General features: G+C 41.5%; 1 protein-coding gene across 2 annotated transcripts in view; it reads left to right on the top strand.

Moving 5' to 3' along the window:
* The window catches only part of IDUA (alpha-L-iduronidase), a 353,735-nt gene extending 337,725 nt beyond the window's left edge, over positions 1 to 16,010 (top strand). For both annotated transcript variants that reach the window (XM_033916637.1, XM_033916628.1), the window contains exons 13-14: positions 13,251 to 13,351; positions 15,588 to 16,010. In XM_033916637.1, coding sequence (XP_033772528.1) covers positions 13,251 to 13,351; positions 15,588 to 15,688 — 202 coding nt within the window. In that variant the 3' untranslated portion in view covers positions 15,689 to 16,010. The remainder of the gene's footprint in view (positions 1 to 13,250; positions 13,352 to 15,587) is intronic.
* The last annotated feature ends 369 nt before the right edge of the window (positions 16,011 to 16,379 follow it).

Raw genomic sequence — 16,379 nt, 5'->3', positions numbered from 1 at the left:
TGCAGAGTCATGTGGATTGGTCATCCATAAGGGCTTCCATATCCTATGGAAATTGTGTTCTATTAGAGCTTATTTTGACATAATGGCACTTAAATTACTAGTTCAATTGGATATTGTTAGGCCACCTGGATTACTGTAACATCGTTTATTTGGCCGGAACAAAAAAGATTATCTCTAGGCTGTGAGTTATACAATATACCGCAGACAGACTCATTTTTGGTTTGAAGAAATATGACCATTTAACTCTCTTCTATTGTCAATTGCATTGGTTGCCTTTTGAAGCACGTATTTTTTTTAAGTTGGGCTGTATCTATTTTAAAGTTACGTCAGGTCAAGCTCCATCTTATTTGATCAATTCATTCTCTTTTGCTACTCAAAAACATTCTCGTAAAGCTCATGCTTTTTTTGTTTATCCATCAGTGAAGGGTTGTAAGTTTAAAAGATTACATAAACGCATGCTTTCATATCAGGCTGCCAGCCGGGATAAAGAATTCAAACAATTATCTCTTATGTCTTTCTCATATCTGGAATTCAGAAGGTGTTTGAAGACAAGTTTCAAGTTTTATTTTAATTTGATGAATCACTTAATTTAATTTTTACTAAGCGAATTACAACATAGAAAAAAAAAAGACTTATTTATTGTCTAGATTTTTAGGTAATTAAGTTTTGTGATGATCACTTGGTTGTAAGTTTAATGTAATATTTCGTAAACTGCATAGATCTTATGTTATGTTATTAAGGGGTTTTCCCTCACTAAGACTGAAGTTATGCCTCAGGGCAGCAGGGGGCAGCAGACAAATCAGGGAAAACTATCTGCTTTGAATGCACCGAGCTTTGCAGCTCAGTGCTGAGATCTATTAGAGAAGTGGTACAGCCCTGCTGAGGGGCGGGACTCAGGCAGGGAGGAGTACTTCTGCTCCAAACTGGAATCATGCTAGAGAGGTCCCTGAGAGAGGAGGTCCTGAGGAAGAGACTTTCACAAGAGAAGCTTCCCTAGATATGGAATAAGGAGCCCTGGGAAGGAATGGAGAGATGACTCCAGAGCAGTTTCCCTAGTTGTGGGTTGAAAAGAAGCCCAGGGAAGATGTGGGATTGTCCAGGTAAGACAACTGATAGCTGAGCTAAGGTAAGCCAGTATTCTGTGATGAATAAAGGGGTATGGTAGAAATTGACCAGAGCCATAGACTATAGTTTATACGTATAGGAGAATAAGAGAACTAGTCTGCTGGAGTAAACTATTTCATGAAGTAAGAATTATGTTGAAACTCCTGAGTCTGTGAAGGAACAGGCTCAGGAACAGTGAACAATAAAGCTTTTGTTGTACCTTCCCAACCTTATCTGCCTGGGTGTTTGTGTGTAAGTGTGCACAGGAAAACCTGGACTGGATCTGTCACAGTGTCATTACAGGGTGGCCCAAAAAATTGCCTTGCCACTCCAATATTATCACACTGTTGTGCCTTGCCACTCTGATATTATCACATTGTTTCTCCTTTGTCTGGACTGATTCCATACTTTTTATATCTTTTTGAAGGTGGTCTCCAGAATTGTACACAATATTCTAAATGAGGTCTCACCAGAGATCTATACATGAGAATCAATACCTCTTTTTTCCTACTGGCCATACCTCTTCCTAAGTACCCTAGCATTCTTCTAGCTTTTAATGTCACCTTTTCAACCTAGTATTCTTCTAGCTTTTATTGTCACCTTTTTAACCTGTTTGACCATCTTAAGATCATCACATATAATCACACCCAAGTCCCGCTCTTCTGTTGTGCACATAAGTTCTTTACCCCCTAAACTATACTATTCCTTCAAGTTTTTGCAGCCCAAATTCATGACCTTGCCTTTCTTGGCATTAAATTTTAGCTGCCAAATTGCAGACCATTCTTCAAGCTTCGCTAGGTCTTTCTTCATGTTATTCACGCCATCTGAGGTGTCTACTCTGTTGCGGATTTTGGTATCATCCACAAAAAGGCAAATTTTACCTGACAGCCCTTCAGCAATATCGCTTATAAAAATGTTAAAAAGAACAGGTCCAAGAACAGAACCTTGAGGCACACCACTGGTAACATCCCTTTCCTCAGAGCAATCTCCATTAACCACTACCCTCTGATGTCTTCCACACAACCAGTTTTTGACCCAGCCCATCACTTTGGGGCCCATCCCAAGGGTACTCAGCACTCTAGGATGTATTTAGGGCAGGATTAATTCATTGAAGGCCCCTAGGCACACAAGTACACTGGGCCCCCCGCCCCGCCCCAGGCAGAAACAGGAAGCTGCGTCAGAGGGAAGCTTTGGGCAAGTAGCACTGCTTGCACAATTACAGTTCCCGTTGCCTTTCTTACCTGCGTTGCATGCTTGTTTTACTTTCCGTCAATGGGGGGGGGGCTGCTTTGCCGATCGGGGTGGGGCCCGCGTTGCCAATCAAAGCTGGAAGGGCCCATCACTGTTTGGAAAAAACAATGTTGATGCCCTCCTTCATCGGGCCCCCCTGACCATTTTGGGCCCTAGGCACGTGCCTACTTGGCCTATTGGTTAATCCTGCCCTGGATGTATACCATCTGGCACCATCGCTTTGTCTACCTTTAATTTAGCTAGCTCTTCAGTAACACAACCCTCTGAAAATCGATCAGGGTCTATCACTCTTCCATCCCTATTCGCGTTTGTTTTCTGTGGTCCCGCTCCAGGCATTTCAGCCATGAACACAGAGCATAAATATTTGTTAAGCAGCTTCTACAGATTTCTATCCTTCTCCTTTGAGTCTCACAATGCCACTTGTGCAGTTCTTCCTTTCACTGATATATCTAAAAAATATTTTTTCTCTCCCCGTTTTACCATGTCTGCTATGTTTTCTTCCATTTGTATCTTTGCTTTCCTGACTACTCGACCAGCCTCTCATAACTTTTTTAGGTATTTTTGCCTGTCTTCCTCTTTCTGCAATCTTTTGTAGTTTATGAAAGCAAACCTCTTATTCTTTACTTTTTCAGCTACTACTTTTGAGAACCAAAGTGGTCTTCTTGTCCTCTTACTTTTACTTACTTGCCTCACAAAAAGGTTTGTCGCCCTTACAATAACTCCTTTCAGTTTTGCCCACTGCATTTCTACTCCTTCCAGACGCTCCCATCCAGACAACAATTCCTTGATGTAACCTCCATCAGTTCAAAGTTAGTTTTTTTAAAGTCTAGAACCTTTACTTTGGGCCCTAGTTTTGCCTATTTGGCTGTCTCAGAGGAATTGCTCTGTAAACAAAAAATTAGAATTATTTGAAAAGCCCATGTTCTAAGGAAAGTTTTGAAAGAACACTAGTTCAGCAGTTAAGGCATGGTTAAGTATTCTTACAGTATTCTTGGTGTACACTGTCTTGAATGAATTCCTTCAAAAATAAATCAATCCTAATAAATAAATGCCAAGAAAGGGTAAGGGGATTTGATATACTGGCTAGAGAATGACACGGAGACAAATTTTTCCCCGTCCTGGTGAGTCCTTTTCCTGTCCATGCCTCATTTCTGCAAGCTCTGTCCTCATCTGTACAAGCCTCAAACAAATTTTAAAATTATAAGTGTTTGAGGCTTGTGCAATTAAGGCAGAGTTTACAGGAATGGGGCAGGGACAGCAACAAAACTCATGGGGACAGGGAAATTGAGTTCCTGCGGGGATGGAGACAAATTCTCTAATACTGACTTTCTGTGGCACAAAGTGGTTTACATTAATTATAGTCAGGTACCTTACTCTGTCCCTAATGGGCTCACAATCTACCTATTGAACTTGGGGCAATACAGGATTAAGTGACTTGCCCATAGTCACAAGGGATTCAGGTGGGAGTTGAATCTAGTACCCCAGCCCACTGTGTGAGCGGTCATTGAAAAACTGAATGAATTTAACTATTAGGCTAGAAGAAAATCCATAGTAATAATAATAATTTTATTCTTATATACCGCCAAAGCCATGATAGTTCAAGGCGGTTTACAACAAGATGAGTTGGACAATCAGCAAAGCGGTTACAATAAAGAGTTATCGAATATAAGTCATGATGTTTCGAGGCAGTATACAATGAAAGGTGCTGGACAAACAGCGAAGTGGTCACAATACAAAGACATCGATTACAAGCTTACAGAGTGGAAGAAGTGGAAGGTTATAAGATTCTTAGGTTACAAATTGATTAAATAAATTCATTTTTACAGATTTTCTAAAATTGAGGTAGGACGAGGAACACGTGATAATGTTACCCAGCCAATCGTTCCATTTGCCTGCCTGGAAGGTGAGAGTTCTGTCCAGGAATCTTTTGTAGTGGCAGGCCTTAATTGTCAGATAGGTGAACAGATGAATTCTACGTGTGGGCCTAATATAACTATCCAGATTAAATTGAGAAACCAGGTACGTGGGGGCCAGCCCAAATATTGATTTATAACAAAGACAGAAAATTTTAAACAGAACTCGTGCTTCCAGGGGCAGCCAATGAAATTTTTGGTAATAGGGAGTAATGTGTTCCCATTTCTTCATCCCAAAAATCAGTTGTACTGTCGAATTTTGACTAACTCTAAGTCTTAGAATGGTTTTTCTGAAGGAACCCAAGTAGATGATGTTGCAATAATCGAGCATGCTTAAGACGGAAGATTGAACCAATAAGAGGAATGATGCTGCGTCAAAGTATTTTCTGATGGTTCTGAGCTTCCAGAGTATCGAGAAGCATTTTCTAGACAATAAATCTGTGTGAGCATTTAGAGCAGGGATCTCAAAGTCCCTCTTTGAGGGCCACAATCCAGTCGGGTTTTCAGGATTTCCCCAATGAATATGCATTGAAAGCAGTGCATGCACATAGATCTCATGCATATTCATTGGGGAAATCCTGAAAACCCAACTGGATTGCGGCCCTCAAGGAGGGACTTTGAGACCCCTGATTTAGAGTTAGGTGACGGTCCAGTATCACTCCCAGAATTTTTATGGAATGGTCAATAGGGAAGACCTGACCATTCAAGGAGATTGATGAGTCTTTAATTTTGTTGTTTGGGCTTGCCAGGAAAAATTTGGTTTTTCTGAGTTAAGTTTCAGTTTGAATTCGGTCATCCATAATTCGATTTGCTTTAGAATGGATGATAGTTGATTCTTTGTCTCAGAAGTCAGGGTAGTAAGGGGAATAACTATAGTGATGTCGTCTGCATAGATATAAAATTTAACTTTTAAGCTTTGCAGTAAGTTCCCTAATGAGGCTAAGTAAATGTTAAACAGTGTAGGGGATAGAGGAGAGCCCTGCGGGACTCCGCCAGAGTTTACCCAGCTGCAGGATTGTTTATTGTCACTATAAACTTGATATGATCATTTGCTCAAAAAACCCTGAAACCATTTTAACACATTGCCTGAAAGACCAATTGACTCCAGTCAATCAGAATAGCATGATCGACCAGATCAAAGGCACTACTTAAGTCCAATTGCAGAACTAGTGCCTTGACTGAATAAGGTATGGAGGAAATCTAGTAGTGATGCAATGACCATATCAGTGCTAATCCCTGAATGAAAACCTGACTGATTGTCTTGTAGTATGCTAAATTTGTTCAAATACATTACTAATTCTTGGTTGACCAAACCTTCTATCAGTTTAACGAATAAGGGAGTGCTCACAATGGGTCTGTAATTTGATGTCAGCTTGATGGATTCCTTAGGATTTTTTACAATCGGTGTAATTAGAATATGGCCTAGGTCTTCAGGAAAAGTATCGGTTAGTAATAGAGAGGAATGCCAATTGTATAGTTTGGCTTTAAATGTAACTGGAGCGACTTTCATTATAATTGGAGGGCAGCAGTCTAATCTGCAATAGGAATCGGTGTATCTAATATAATAAAACCCTAAGCTGCGCATGTGCATTCCCACCTGCGTGCTCCCGTTTTCTGTGCGCTGTAGGGCACCGCAGGTAGGAGTGCGCATGCACGTGAATTTCTCTCTCTTTCTCTTTCCCCCCGAGGCAGATGTCGGCCGTGGCGGCTGTCGGCGGCTGCAGGCCGCGGCAGCTGTAGGCTGCGGTGGCTGTAGGCCGCGGCGGCTGTCGGCAGCTGCAGGCCGTGGAAGCTGTAGGCCGCAGTGGCTGTCGGTGGCTGCAGGCTGTGGCACTGCTGGCGACTGCAGGCCGCGACGGGCGAGCACGGAGCCAGTGTAGATGGCTGGAGGAGGACGAGCAGCATGTGAAGACTGCTGCACACGCTGCTGGAATCGCCAGGTTCGTAGTCGGGACCGCGGGAAGGGAAGGGAAGGGGGGGCAGTAAGAGACTAAGGGAGCCGGACAGACCATGGGAAAGGAAAAGGGGGTAGAGGAAACGTTACTGCTGCTGCACAGGGAAGTGGTGTGGGGGGAGGGAAATGGAGGGGGAGGGAATGCTGCTTTGACTCTGCACAGGGAAGTGGTGGGAGAGAAATGCTGCTGCAAAGGAGGCAGGGAGAGAGACAGATAGATAGAAAGACAGACAGACAGACAGCGGGAGGAAGGGAGACAGAAAGAAAGAAGAAATACACAGGGGCAGGGAGATACACAGAAAGACAGACAGACAAAGGGGGCCAGGGACAGAGACAGACAGAAATAAAGACAGCGGGAGGGAGAGAGAGACAGAAATAAAGACAGACAGACATATATTCTAGCACCCGTTAATGTAACGGGCTAAAATACTAGTTTTATATAAAATTTGCAGAATTGTTGCCAGGATGGAGTGGTAAAATTATTCCAGGACATATCTACCCTAGGTTCATCTTTGTATTGGGCAACTGGGTAGTTTAGATGGTTGGTTTTGGAACCTGTTAGTTTGGATCTCAAATTATTGATTTTGTTGTTAAAAATTCAGCCAGAGCATCTGCAGATGGTGGGGAATCTAGGGTGGAACAGGAAAAGGCCTTTATATCATAAAGATTGTTAACTAATTCAAAGAGGTTTCTACTATTAGTGTTCGGCGAGCTGATTTTTGGGGCGTAAAAGTTGGTGCGTTTCTTTATTATTAGTTTTTTGTATTCTTTTAATTTTAGTCTCCAATTCGATCTCCTTTCACTGTCCCCTGATTTCAACCATTGTCTTTCAAGTTTCCGTAACTCTCATTTCACATTTCCTAACTCGGCGTCTTACCAGCCTTCCAGATTCCTATTTCTCGTTTTCCTTAATTTAGTGGGGGTCATTTTATTTAATATCTGCGTACTCATGTTAGTCCAAGAGTCCGCTGAAAAAGAGACCGAGTCTGACCTAGAAGTTATTTCATAGTGTGACCAGAATTCCACTGGGTTCACCAAACCTCTGCTAGCTACCATTTTCTTATTTCTTTTTGCCTTTTGGTTGGGGAGCGTCTTACTTGCCAACTAAACTGGAAATTACATAAACGGTGGTCTGACCATAGAGAGTCAGTCCAAGTGGCTTGCTTCCAGTAAATCTTGGGATTGACTTGTTCTTTGGAGGAAAAAGAAACTAAATCTAGCTGATGGCCTTTTTGATGGGTCTTTTCAGGGGCTGGTACAAAGAAGTCTAAAAAAGAAATAAAAGATAGTAAATCTTTAGAGTCACCTTGCTCTACCTGTTCTAGGTGAATATTAAGATCACCTGTCAGAAGGTTATAGGGGCCTGATATTGAGTTTGAAAGGAGGAATTCATAGAAAATGTCCTTGGCTGTGGGCCATTTCTTGGGAGGAATATAAATAGGGTGATTATTAGAGCATCTTCTAACTGATCTGTCCAGAGTTTACAGGAAAGAATTTCAAGGTCCACTGAGGAATTTGAAGCTAGGATTGTGGACTCGAAGGACTCTTTTAAGATAATAGCTAATCCTCCCCCTTTACCCCTGCTTCTAGGTTGAGATATAATTTTAAACCCATGTTGTAAGGGCCACACCCAGGGCCCCTAAGCTCTAACAACCATTACATCTCTCATGGTGCTCAAGATATCATTCACACACGTCAGACACACCTAACGCATGTCTCACACATGTCTGACCCACATCTGGGCTCAGACAATAACCCCAACATCTCCTCTCTGAAAACAGATACAATGATAATATCATATGGAAATACACAAGCAAGAAAGATCTTATAATCCCAATATCCACTCCTATAATTACCAGTTATAGAAAATGAGTGAAAGTTACTTGCATAAGTTCTCTAAAACAAACTTTGATGACTGTCCTTGATCCACAGCATGCTGTACCACACATTAGCAAAAGGGAATGAGAAAGAGAGAGTAATCTGATACATCTCAGGAATGTTGCTGAAAAAACAAGTGTCTTTACCTAGGTGGAAAACTGCAAGCAAGCAAGGCTATTACACACACAACAAAAGGGAAATTATAAGGCTTATCTGCTATAATAAAACCCATGCGCACTTCAGTCTCTATGCGTCCATGCTTTGTGATCCGTGTTTCCATAATGCCACATGCGCAGTAGGAGCATGCGGCAGTTTGCGATGCATGCGGCAGTTCCCCCAGCAACATTCATGCCCCAATCTCCGACGCTGGCTGACTTTCTGCCTTCTGACTACGCTGCCACTGCCAGGACGCTTCCTTTTCTCACCCCCAGACCAGCAGTGATAGCAGCCGTGGCTTCATCAAGTAGCCACGGGGCATTTGCTAGGCTGGCCCACTTCGATAATGTGAGGCGGGCCGGCCTAGCAAAAGCCCCGAGGCTGCCCGGCCTTGCAGAGGCTGGACAGGGAGCAGGGAAGGGAGAAGGGGTACTACTGGACAGGGGGAGCAGGAAAGAGGTGCTGCTGGACAGGGGGGAGGTAAAAGGAAGGAAGAAGGGGTGCTGCTAGACAGGGGAGAGAGACAGAAAGAAAGAAAGACAGACAGGGGGCCAGGGAGAGAGACAGGAAGAAAGACAGACAGACAGGGGGCCAGGGAGAGAGACAGAAAGAAAGACAGACAGGCAGGGGGCAGGGAGAAAGACAGACATACAGAAAGAAAGAAAGAGAAAAAGAAAGAAATGCCTAAGTCTACACATCTATTCTAGCACCCGTTAATGTAACGGGCTAAAAAACTAGTAAAGAATAATAAAAACAGTTAGAACAGACTAGAAAAAGAGAAAATATTCTTATATCAATATACAAAGTAGAAATAAGCAAGGATAGGAAGAAAAGATCTGCTTTAGTGTCTCAACTCCAAAGACATACACAGGTAGGGATTTTGCATCTGGTAAAGGAGGACACTTGGCCCTGTCCCGTTCCACCCCCAGCCCCGCCCCATTCCACCTCCCAATCCCAGCCTCATGCAAACCTCGTCTCTTCGGGTCGGGTCTGAAATGCATCCATGCATGCGCAGATGTCACATGATGATGTCGTGCGCATGCTTGTGATGTCACCGTGTCGCATGTGCAGATGCTATGGTATTGGCTGCATTTTCAACAAAAATTCTTTAAAAAAAAAAAAATAGCAGTAATGTAAAACAATACAAGAGGGACAAGGGAAGAACTATTTATGATAGAAAAGAAAGGGGGAGGGAAACACATATGGGGCGATGACAGTATTGCGTTGTTTGAAAGGTTTGATTGCCTAAGAGAACGCATCGCTGAATAGAAAAGTCTTCAAATCTTTCTTGAAAATATGGACTGAGTTCTGGAGTCTCAGATCACTAGGTAACAGATTCCATAGCTCAGGGCCATGAACTGAAAAAATGGAATTACATGAATGACCAAGAAATATCAATGACATTATCTGGGGAGTTTGAGAACACACACAGGAACAAACACACATAGAAAGAAAAGAGAGAAGACATCTCACCAAACACCCACAGAAAATGAGTTTAGTCAGGCCAGCAGAGGGTCCTGCGGACACTGATAGAAATCCTTAAAAACATGAGAAATAATACACCTTTTTTATCTTTTTGTTTCAATAGACTAAAATGGAAAATGTCAATCAGCCCTTCCTGACCTTCAGGGTCAAGCAAATAAAATTCTCAGTTCTTTTAAGTGTATAAATCACTAATGATCTAAAAGATAATATTTTCTTGTTATAATGGGATCACATACAGGTGTTTGTGTTTCAAGTTTTATTATTTTTAATATACCGACCATCAACAAGTATCTAGCTGGTTTACAATGCTATGTTAAAATAAAGAATTAAAATAATACTTATAAAAGGGGGGAAAGTGCACATTAAAGACTTTACAAATACAAACATGAAAGTGGGGGTTGAAGGAGAAAAGAGGGGTTTAGTTACATTGTTAGGAGTGGAGAGAAAAAAAAATTTTTTTTGGTTGAAAAGAGAAGGAAAAGAGATAAAACATTAGGAATTGGGTCGCTTCTTAAAAGCGATTGGTGGACATAATGATGGGAAATTTAGGAGCTGTGAAAAGCATCTAGAAATAAGAACATTTTTAGTTTAGTCTTGAATTTATCAAGGAGATTTTCATGGTGGAGTTGGGGCGGCAAAGCATTCCATAAAGTTGGGGCAACTACGGAGAAGTTGATTTTCCTGGTGAAATAAAATTCTTTAATAGAGGGAACGGATAATAGGGTTCTGATCTGCTGGAGTCCCGAGATGGACAGAAAGGGATGGGGAGTTTGTCCAGGAATGGTGGAAAACGCGAGAGTTTGATTTTAAAGACTAGCATAAATGTTTTATAGGTAATACGGTGTGTGATAGGTAACCAGTGGGCTTCTTTCAGAAGGGGGGTTACATGATCATATTTCCCTAACTTATGTATGAGTTTTATTGCTGTGTTTTGGATGAGCTGTAAGACGTCGTAATTCTTTTGGGGGGATTCCGTTATAAAGAGAGTTGCAGTAATCAAGATGAGAGATAACTAATGAATGAACAAGGGTTGTAATGGCTTTGGTTTCGAGGATAGAAGTTAAAGATCGAAGAAGCCGAAGTTTATAAAAGCAGATTTTTACCACAGAACTAATCTGATCAAGTAGTTTTATTTTTGTTTACATTTTTACAGGATAAGATTTAATGAGGATCTTTTCTTTTATTATTTCATTGTTCTTGGTTGGAAAAAGTAAACCAATGGATTTATTGATGTTGAGGGAGAGTTTGTTTGCGTGAAGCCAGTCACTGATTTTGTCCAGTTTAGTGTTAATTTCTTGTATTTCGGATATGTTTGAAGGATCAACAGGGTGAAGTAATTGAATGTCGTCTGCATATGCGAAAATCGTGAAACCGATAGACTGAGTTAAAGTAAGGAGAGGGGCAATAAAGATATTAAATAATAAGGGAGAAAGAATAGAACCTTGTGGGACACCATAAGTTTGAACTATAGGTGGTGAGGTTTGCTCTTTTGATTGAACTTTGAAGTTACGTTCATTAAAGTAAGAGGTAAACCATGAAAGGGCTGAGCCTGTGATGCCACAGTTCCTAAGACGGTCAATAAGAAGAGAGTGATCGACAGTATCGAATTCTGCAGACAAGTTGAGGGAGATAAGAAGGACAGATTTTCAGTGGTCAAGAAAGTAGTGTATAGTGGTGATAAGACCTAGTAAAGATAATTCGGTAGAATAATTAGAGCGGAAGCCAGTTTGATGCAGGTGTAGCGCATTGGTTTTGTCGATAAACTCAGCGAGCTGGTTATATACTATTTTCTACGTTAGTTTAGAAATGAGAGGGAGGTTAGCAATGGGACGGAAGTTTGCTGGTAGTGTTGCGTCTAGGTTTTGGCTTTTTAATTTTGGGAAGACCAGAGCTGATTTCCAGGCTTTAGGGACAAGATTAACAGTGAGACTTTTAGTTACCATTTCCAATAGGAATGGACCAAAGAGAGGAAAGAATTTCTTAAGAATAGAAGGAGGAATGCTTTCTGTTGGGTTGTTGGGAGCATTTATTGATTGGAAAACTTTGAAGAGGTTTGTTAGAGATGGGAGTCTGAAGTTAGAAAAAGTACTGAAAGATAGACGATTTGTCTGGTCAATGGAATCTTAGGGTAGTGTAGGTATGGATTGTCCTAGGTTTGATCTAATTTCCTTAATTTTCTTGTCGAAAAAAATATGCAAGTTCAGAAGCAGGTGGTTGTTTGGTTAGAGGAGGAGGTTTCTTATTAGAATATGGAGATAGTGATCGAACTATACTGAAAAGTGCTGAAGAGTTGTAGGCTGTAGTTACATAGTTTGAATAGTATTCTTTTTTGGCTTGTTGTATAGCAGTTCCCAAGCCCCAAAATAATGTCATGGATAATTTCATGGGTGCCACTAATTGGACTGGACCATACATAAGGTAAATCCAGATGTTCAGGATGGGGCAGAGTAACTCCAAGATGTCCATCATCCTAACAAACTAGGACTCATGCCCAGGACATGTGCTCAATTAAATGCTAGGCCTTACCTAGAGGGAAGAAATATGTCCAAAAAGATCATCTAACTAGGGGAACTTGGGCATATAATAACTATTCCCAGCTATCACTCATATACCAGATAGTGAAGGAAAGATAGGTCCCAGTTAAAGAGAATGGCTTAGGTTAAGAAAACCTATGAGGTAGTTGTTCCTAGTTCTAATAATTAAAAAAGGCATACACAAATTACAGCAAAGACAGGCACAGAAAAATAATTGGAGAGATCAAAGAAAATTAGGCCTTAGGTCTTATCTACTAGGCCAATGTTTTCTTGTGCAGAATTTCAGTGAATGTTCTCCATCCAGCTCTGTTTGTTCATCGGTGTTTCAGTTCTGCCCAGTCCAGTGCATGCCAGTAAATGAAAAAATTAAAGCTGTCTATACTGTTTGTTAAACTTCTGCACTTACAGTGTATATCTACTAGTGTTATCTCATTGTCTGTTGCCAAAACTTACTGAATGCTAGTAAAAGTGCCCCTAAAGGCGCCTTTCAAGTAAATAATTATATTGTTTCAAATATATAAATTCCTCATTGCTTGTGAGCAATATGAGCACAGAGCTGTTTTTAAAAAACTGAAAATGAATGATTCTTAAAAAATGTTTTCAGAGTGTTAGGAATTAGAAAGGAGACAGGCCAGCCTAACTTTTGAAAAAAACATTATATTTAAAGCTGTGGGCATATTAATCCCCCCTTCTACTAAGCCTGATAGCGTGGGCTGGTAGGATAAATGCTTCTCAACTCATAGGAATTGAATGGGCGTCGGAATATTTACCGCACAGCACATGGCTGCGCATCTTAGTAAAAGAGACCTAACTTTCCTATTTAACATAATTGTAATAACAGCCATGAGGATGATGGAATTATCCATGTTGCTATAATATTTCTCTTATGACTCCATGCATATTTTCTTATCTCCAAAAAACCTGGCAAACATGACAAAAGCTAACAAATTTTTTTCCTGGCAATATCATTTGCAGATGTTTGAAAACTTTTGAAGTTGAATTTTCAGAAGATGGAAACATTTATCGACGGATAAATGCCAAGAATACTATATTTACATTATTTGTGTATAGTCCAGGTAAAAAAAAAAATTATGTTTTCATTTGTTATGTATTAGATTCAAACAATTTTTATTGATGCATACAATATCAAAGACAACATAAGAGTATCACATTATGTATAATACAACAACAATGCATCAAATAATATAAAATAAGAAGCATAAATACCCTCCACCTCCCCACCCAAAACCCTCCCTCCCCCCCCCAATGATATTCTCTAATTCACCTCACTATTGTATACTCTAAGGATGGTAAGAAAGTGGAGCTTTAAAAAAAAAAAAATGCACATGTACATGCAAATAATTGATAATTCCTTAACTTAGCCCCCTCCCCCCAATTTAGCATTCTGTGGGCTCCTTTTACAACGCTGACTGCAAATTAGCGGCGTACTGAATGCAAGAGAGCCCATGGGAATAGAATGGGCTTCTTCACATTCAGCATGCTGCCAATCGGTAGCACAACTCTGTCAAAGGAGCCCTGAATTTCCAGGACAATTGATGAGCCAATAGAACTTTTTGTACCTCTGCCTCTTTCATTTCTGTTCATTTTCTCACAGTACTCTTTCTGAAATCATGACTATGGGGTCCTTTTAATAAGGCGTGCTAGCCGTTTTAGTGCACGCTAAACGCTAACGCATCCATAGACTAGAATGGATGCATTAACGTTTAGTGCGCGCTAATATTGTGTGTGTTAAAACGGCTAGTGCGCGTTAGTAAAAGGACCCCTATATAACACAAGATATACTTCATTCAGTTTTTTTCTCTCAGAGTGTCTGCAGAAATCCACTCAATGTTGAATCTTTTTTTATTTCTCTCTGGAAAAGAAAGTGATGTAATTGCAGGTAAACAACAAAAAATTTCCTTGATTTACTGATGAAACAAAAGATATCCACAAAAGCAATGAACATTTCTTAAGAAAGAACTGAATATTTCATGGGGTGTCCTAATTTTTGCTTAACTTGGATAGTACATTTGCAAGGAGGTGAACACAGGGGCAAAGGTAGAATACTCCGTTACACTGTTCCTGCCATATTTAGTTGCTTGCACTTCCACCAGTTCTATAGTTGCTCTAAGAGAGCACCTAGTTGCTAGATGGAATGACTTGCTTCTCTCCATCAGAAACCAGCCAACCATCACCTCTTTGAAGAAACTACTGAAGATCCAGTGGCTTAGCTAGGGTGGGAGGCACCCGTTGTGGTGGCGCTCCCTCTCGTCCTCTTCTCTGTCCCCCACCTCACTCCACTCCTTTCCCACTCTCCTGCTACATGCAATCCCTTTCCCTTCCCCTGTTCCTGTTTCGCTTCCTCAGCACGAGCTGTATCTCTAACTTGCCGCCCGCGTCAACTCTCCTTCTGATGTCACTTCCTAGTCGTGGGACCTGGAAGTGACATCAGAGGGGAGCACCGAAGGCTAGCACAAGGAGCACGTTAGAGCTAGAGGTATGGTGGGGGGAATTGAAGGTGCACATGGCTGAGTAGGAGCGGGGGGAGGGGCGGAGAGGAGGAGGTGGCACCTGGGGTGGTCCGCCCCCCCTTACTATGTCACTGTGAAGACCTACCTTTTCTTAGAGCCTTTCCCCTCCTCCATCACCTAGGTCTATTCTTGTCTTTACTCTTTCTAGTACCTCTTTCTCTCTGAATTCTTTTTTTAATTATTATTATTAACCACTGTGTTGCCTAGGCTGAGGCTAATGTGTAGTATATCAAGTGCCATAAATAAATAAACACAGTAAAAATAAATGCTGATTCTAGGTTATACTAGTGTTCTATTATGGAACCTAGGCTCCCAGGTTCCGTAATAGAAGAGGCTCCTACCATGTGGTTTCAGGTCACCTAAATGGAGAACATAGTTAGAGAAGTTCTTCTTCACCCAGAGAGTGGTAGAAATCTAGAACGCTCTTCCGGAGGCTGTTATAGGGGAAAGCACCCTCCAGGGATTCAAGACAAGGTTAGACAAGTTCCTGCTGAACCAGCACGTACGCAGGTAAGGCTAGACTCAAATAGGGCACAGGTCTTTGACCTAAGGGCCACCGCGTGAGCGGATTGCTGGACACGATGGACCATTGATCTGACCCAGCAGCGGCAAATCTTATGTTCTTATGTTCCTTCCTGTCATTGTATTATCTATACACTCTTATCAAGATTAAACATAAAAGCGTAAAAAAAGGCTCAACAAGTGATGTCATTTTAATAGGGAGGAACTGAAAAAAACCATTAAATGATTGAATTTTGCAATTTTCTTTGTTTCTTTATAGAAAGTTCTTCCGTGTCTGGCTTCTATAGAATTCGTGCTGTCGACTACTGGAGCACGCCAGGACTGTTCTCTGTTCCAGTGAAGTATATCGAAACACCGTAGCAAGTAGCACTGAACAAAAAGGAGAAAGAATCATGCATATTTTTTTTTCTTTTTCAGAGGAGAATATTGATCACTGTATTAATAAACATCTTTATCAAGCATGCTGCCAACTGTAAATAAACAAAGCAGAGAAGTAGAAGGTACTTTGGGAGAAGATTTTTCACATATACTGTATTTCCCCATATATATATATATATAGACCGCAGACCATACATGGGTTTTACAAACTGTGTATGGGGCGTGGCCTAGTTAAATGGGGTGGCCTATATTAAAAAATTTTAATCTCCCCCCGGTACCTTTTTCAAAAGCCCCCTCGCTGGCACGCAGCTCAGGTCTCCAGCGGTGCAGGGCAGCCGTGATCTCTTTGGCATCCAGCCTGCCCCCACACCGCTTGCTGAGTGGCTGAGGTCAGTTCTCGCAAGTCCCGTGAGAGCTTACATCTGCTATTCATCAGGCAGTGTGGGGGCAGGCCGGATGCTGAAGAGATCATGGCTGCCCTGCACCGTTGGAGGCCCGAGCCACACGCCAGTGAGGGGACTTACGAAAAAGGTACCAGGGTGGGGGTGGGGGGATGAATGGAAAAGGCAGGGGAGGTACCGGAAGATAAGCCACGGCTAATACCATGGGGCGGCTTATCTTCTGTTTTTTAAACATAGGCCGCCCTTTTCTGTGGCCTATACATGGGTGCAGC

The sequence above is a fragment of the Geotrypetes seraphini genome, chromosome 1 (genome assembly GCF_902459505.1).
Source record: "Geotrypetes seraphini chromosome 1, aGeoSer1.1, whole genome shotgun sequence".
Classification (NCBI taxonomy): Eukaryota; Metazoa; Chordata; class Amphibia; order Gymnophiona; family Dermophiidae; genus Geotrypetes; species Geotrypetes seraphini.
The sequence above is the reverse complement of the archived record's forward strand: the minus strand, read 5'-3'. Positions and strand labels throughout refer to the sequence as shown.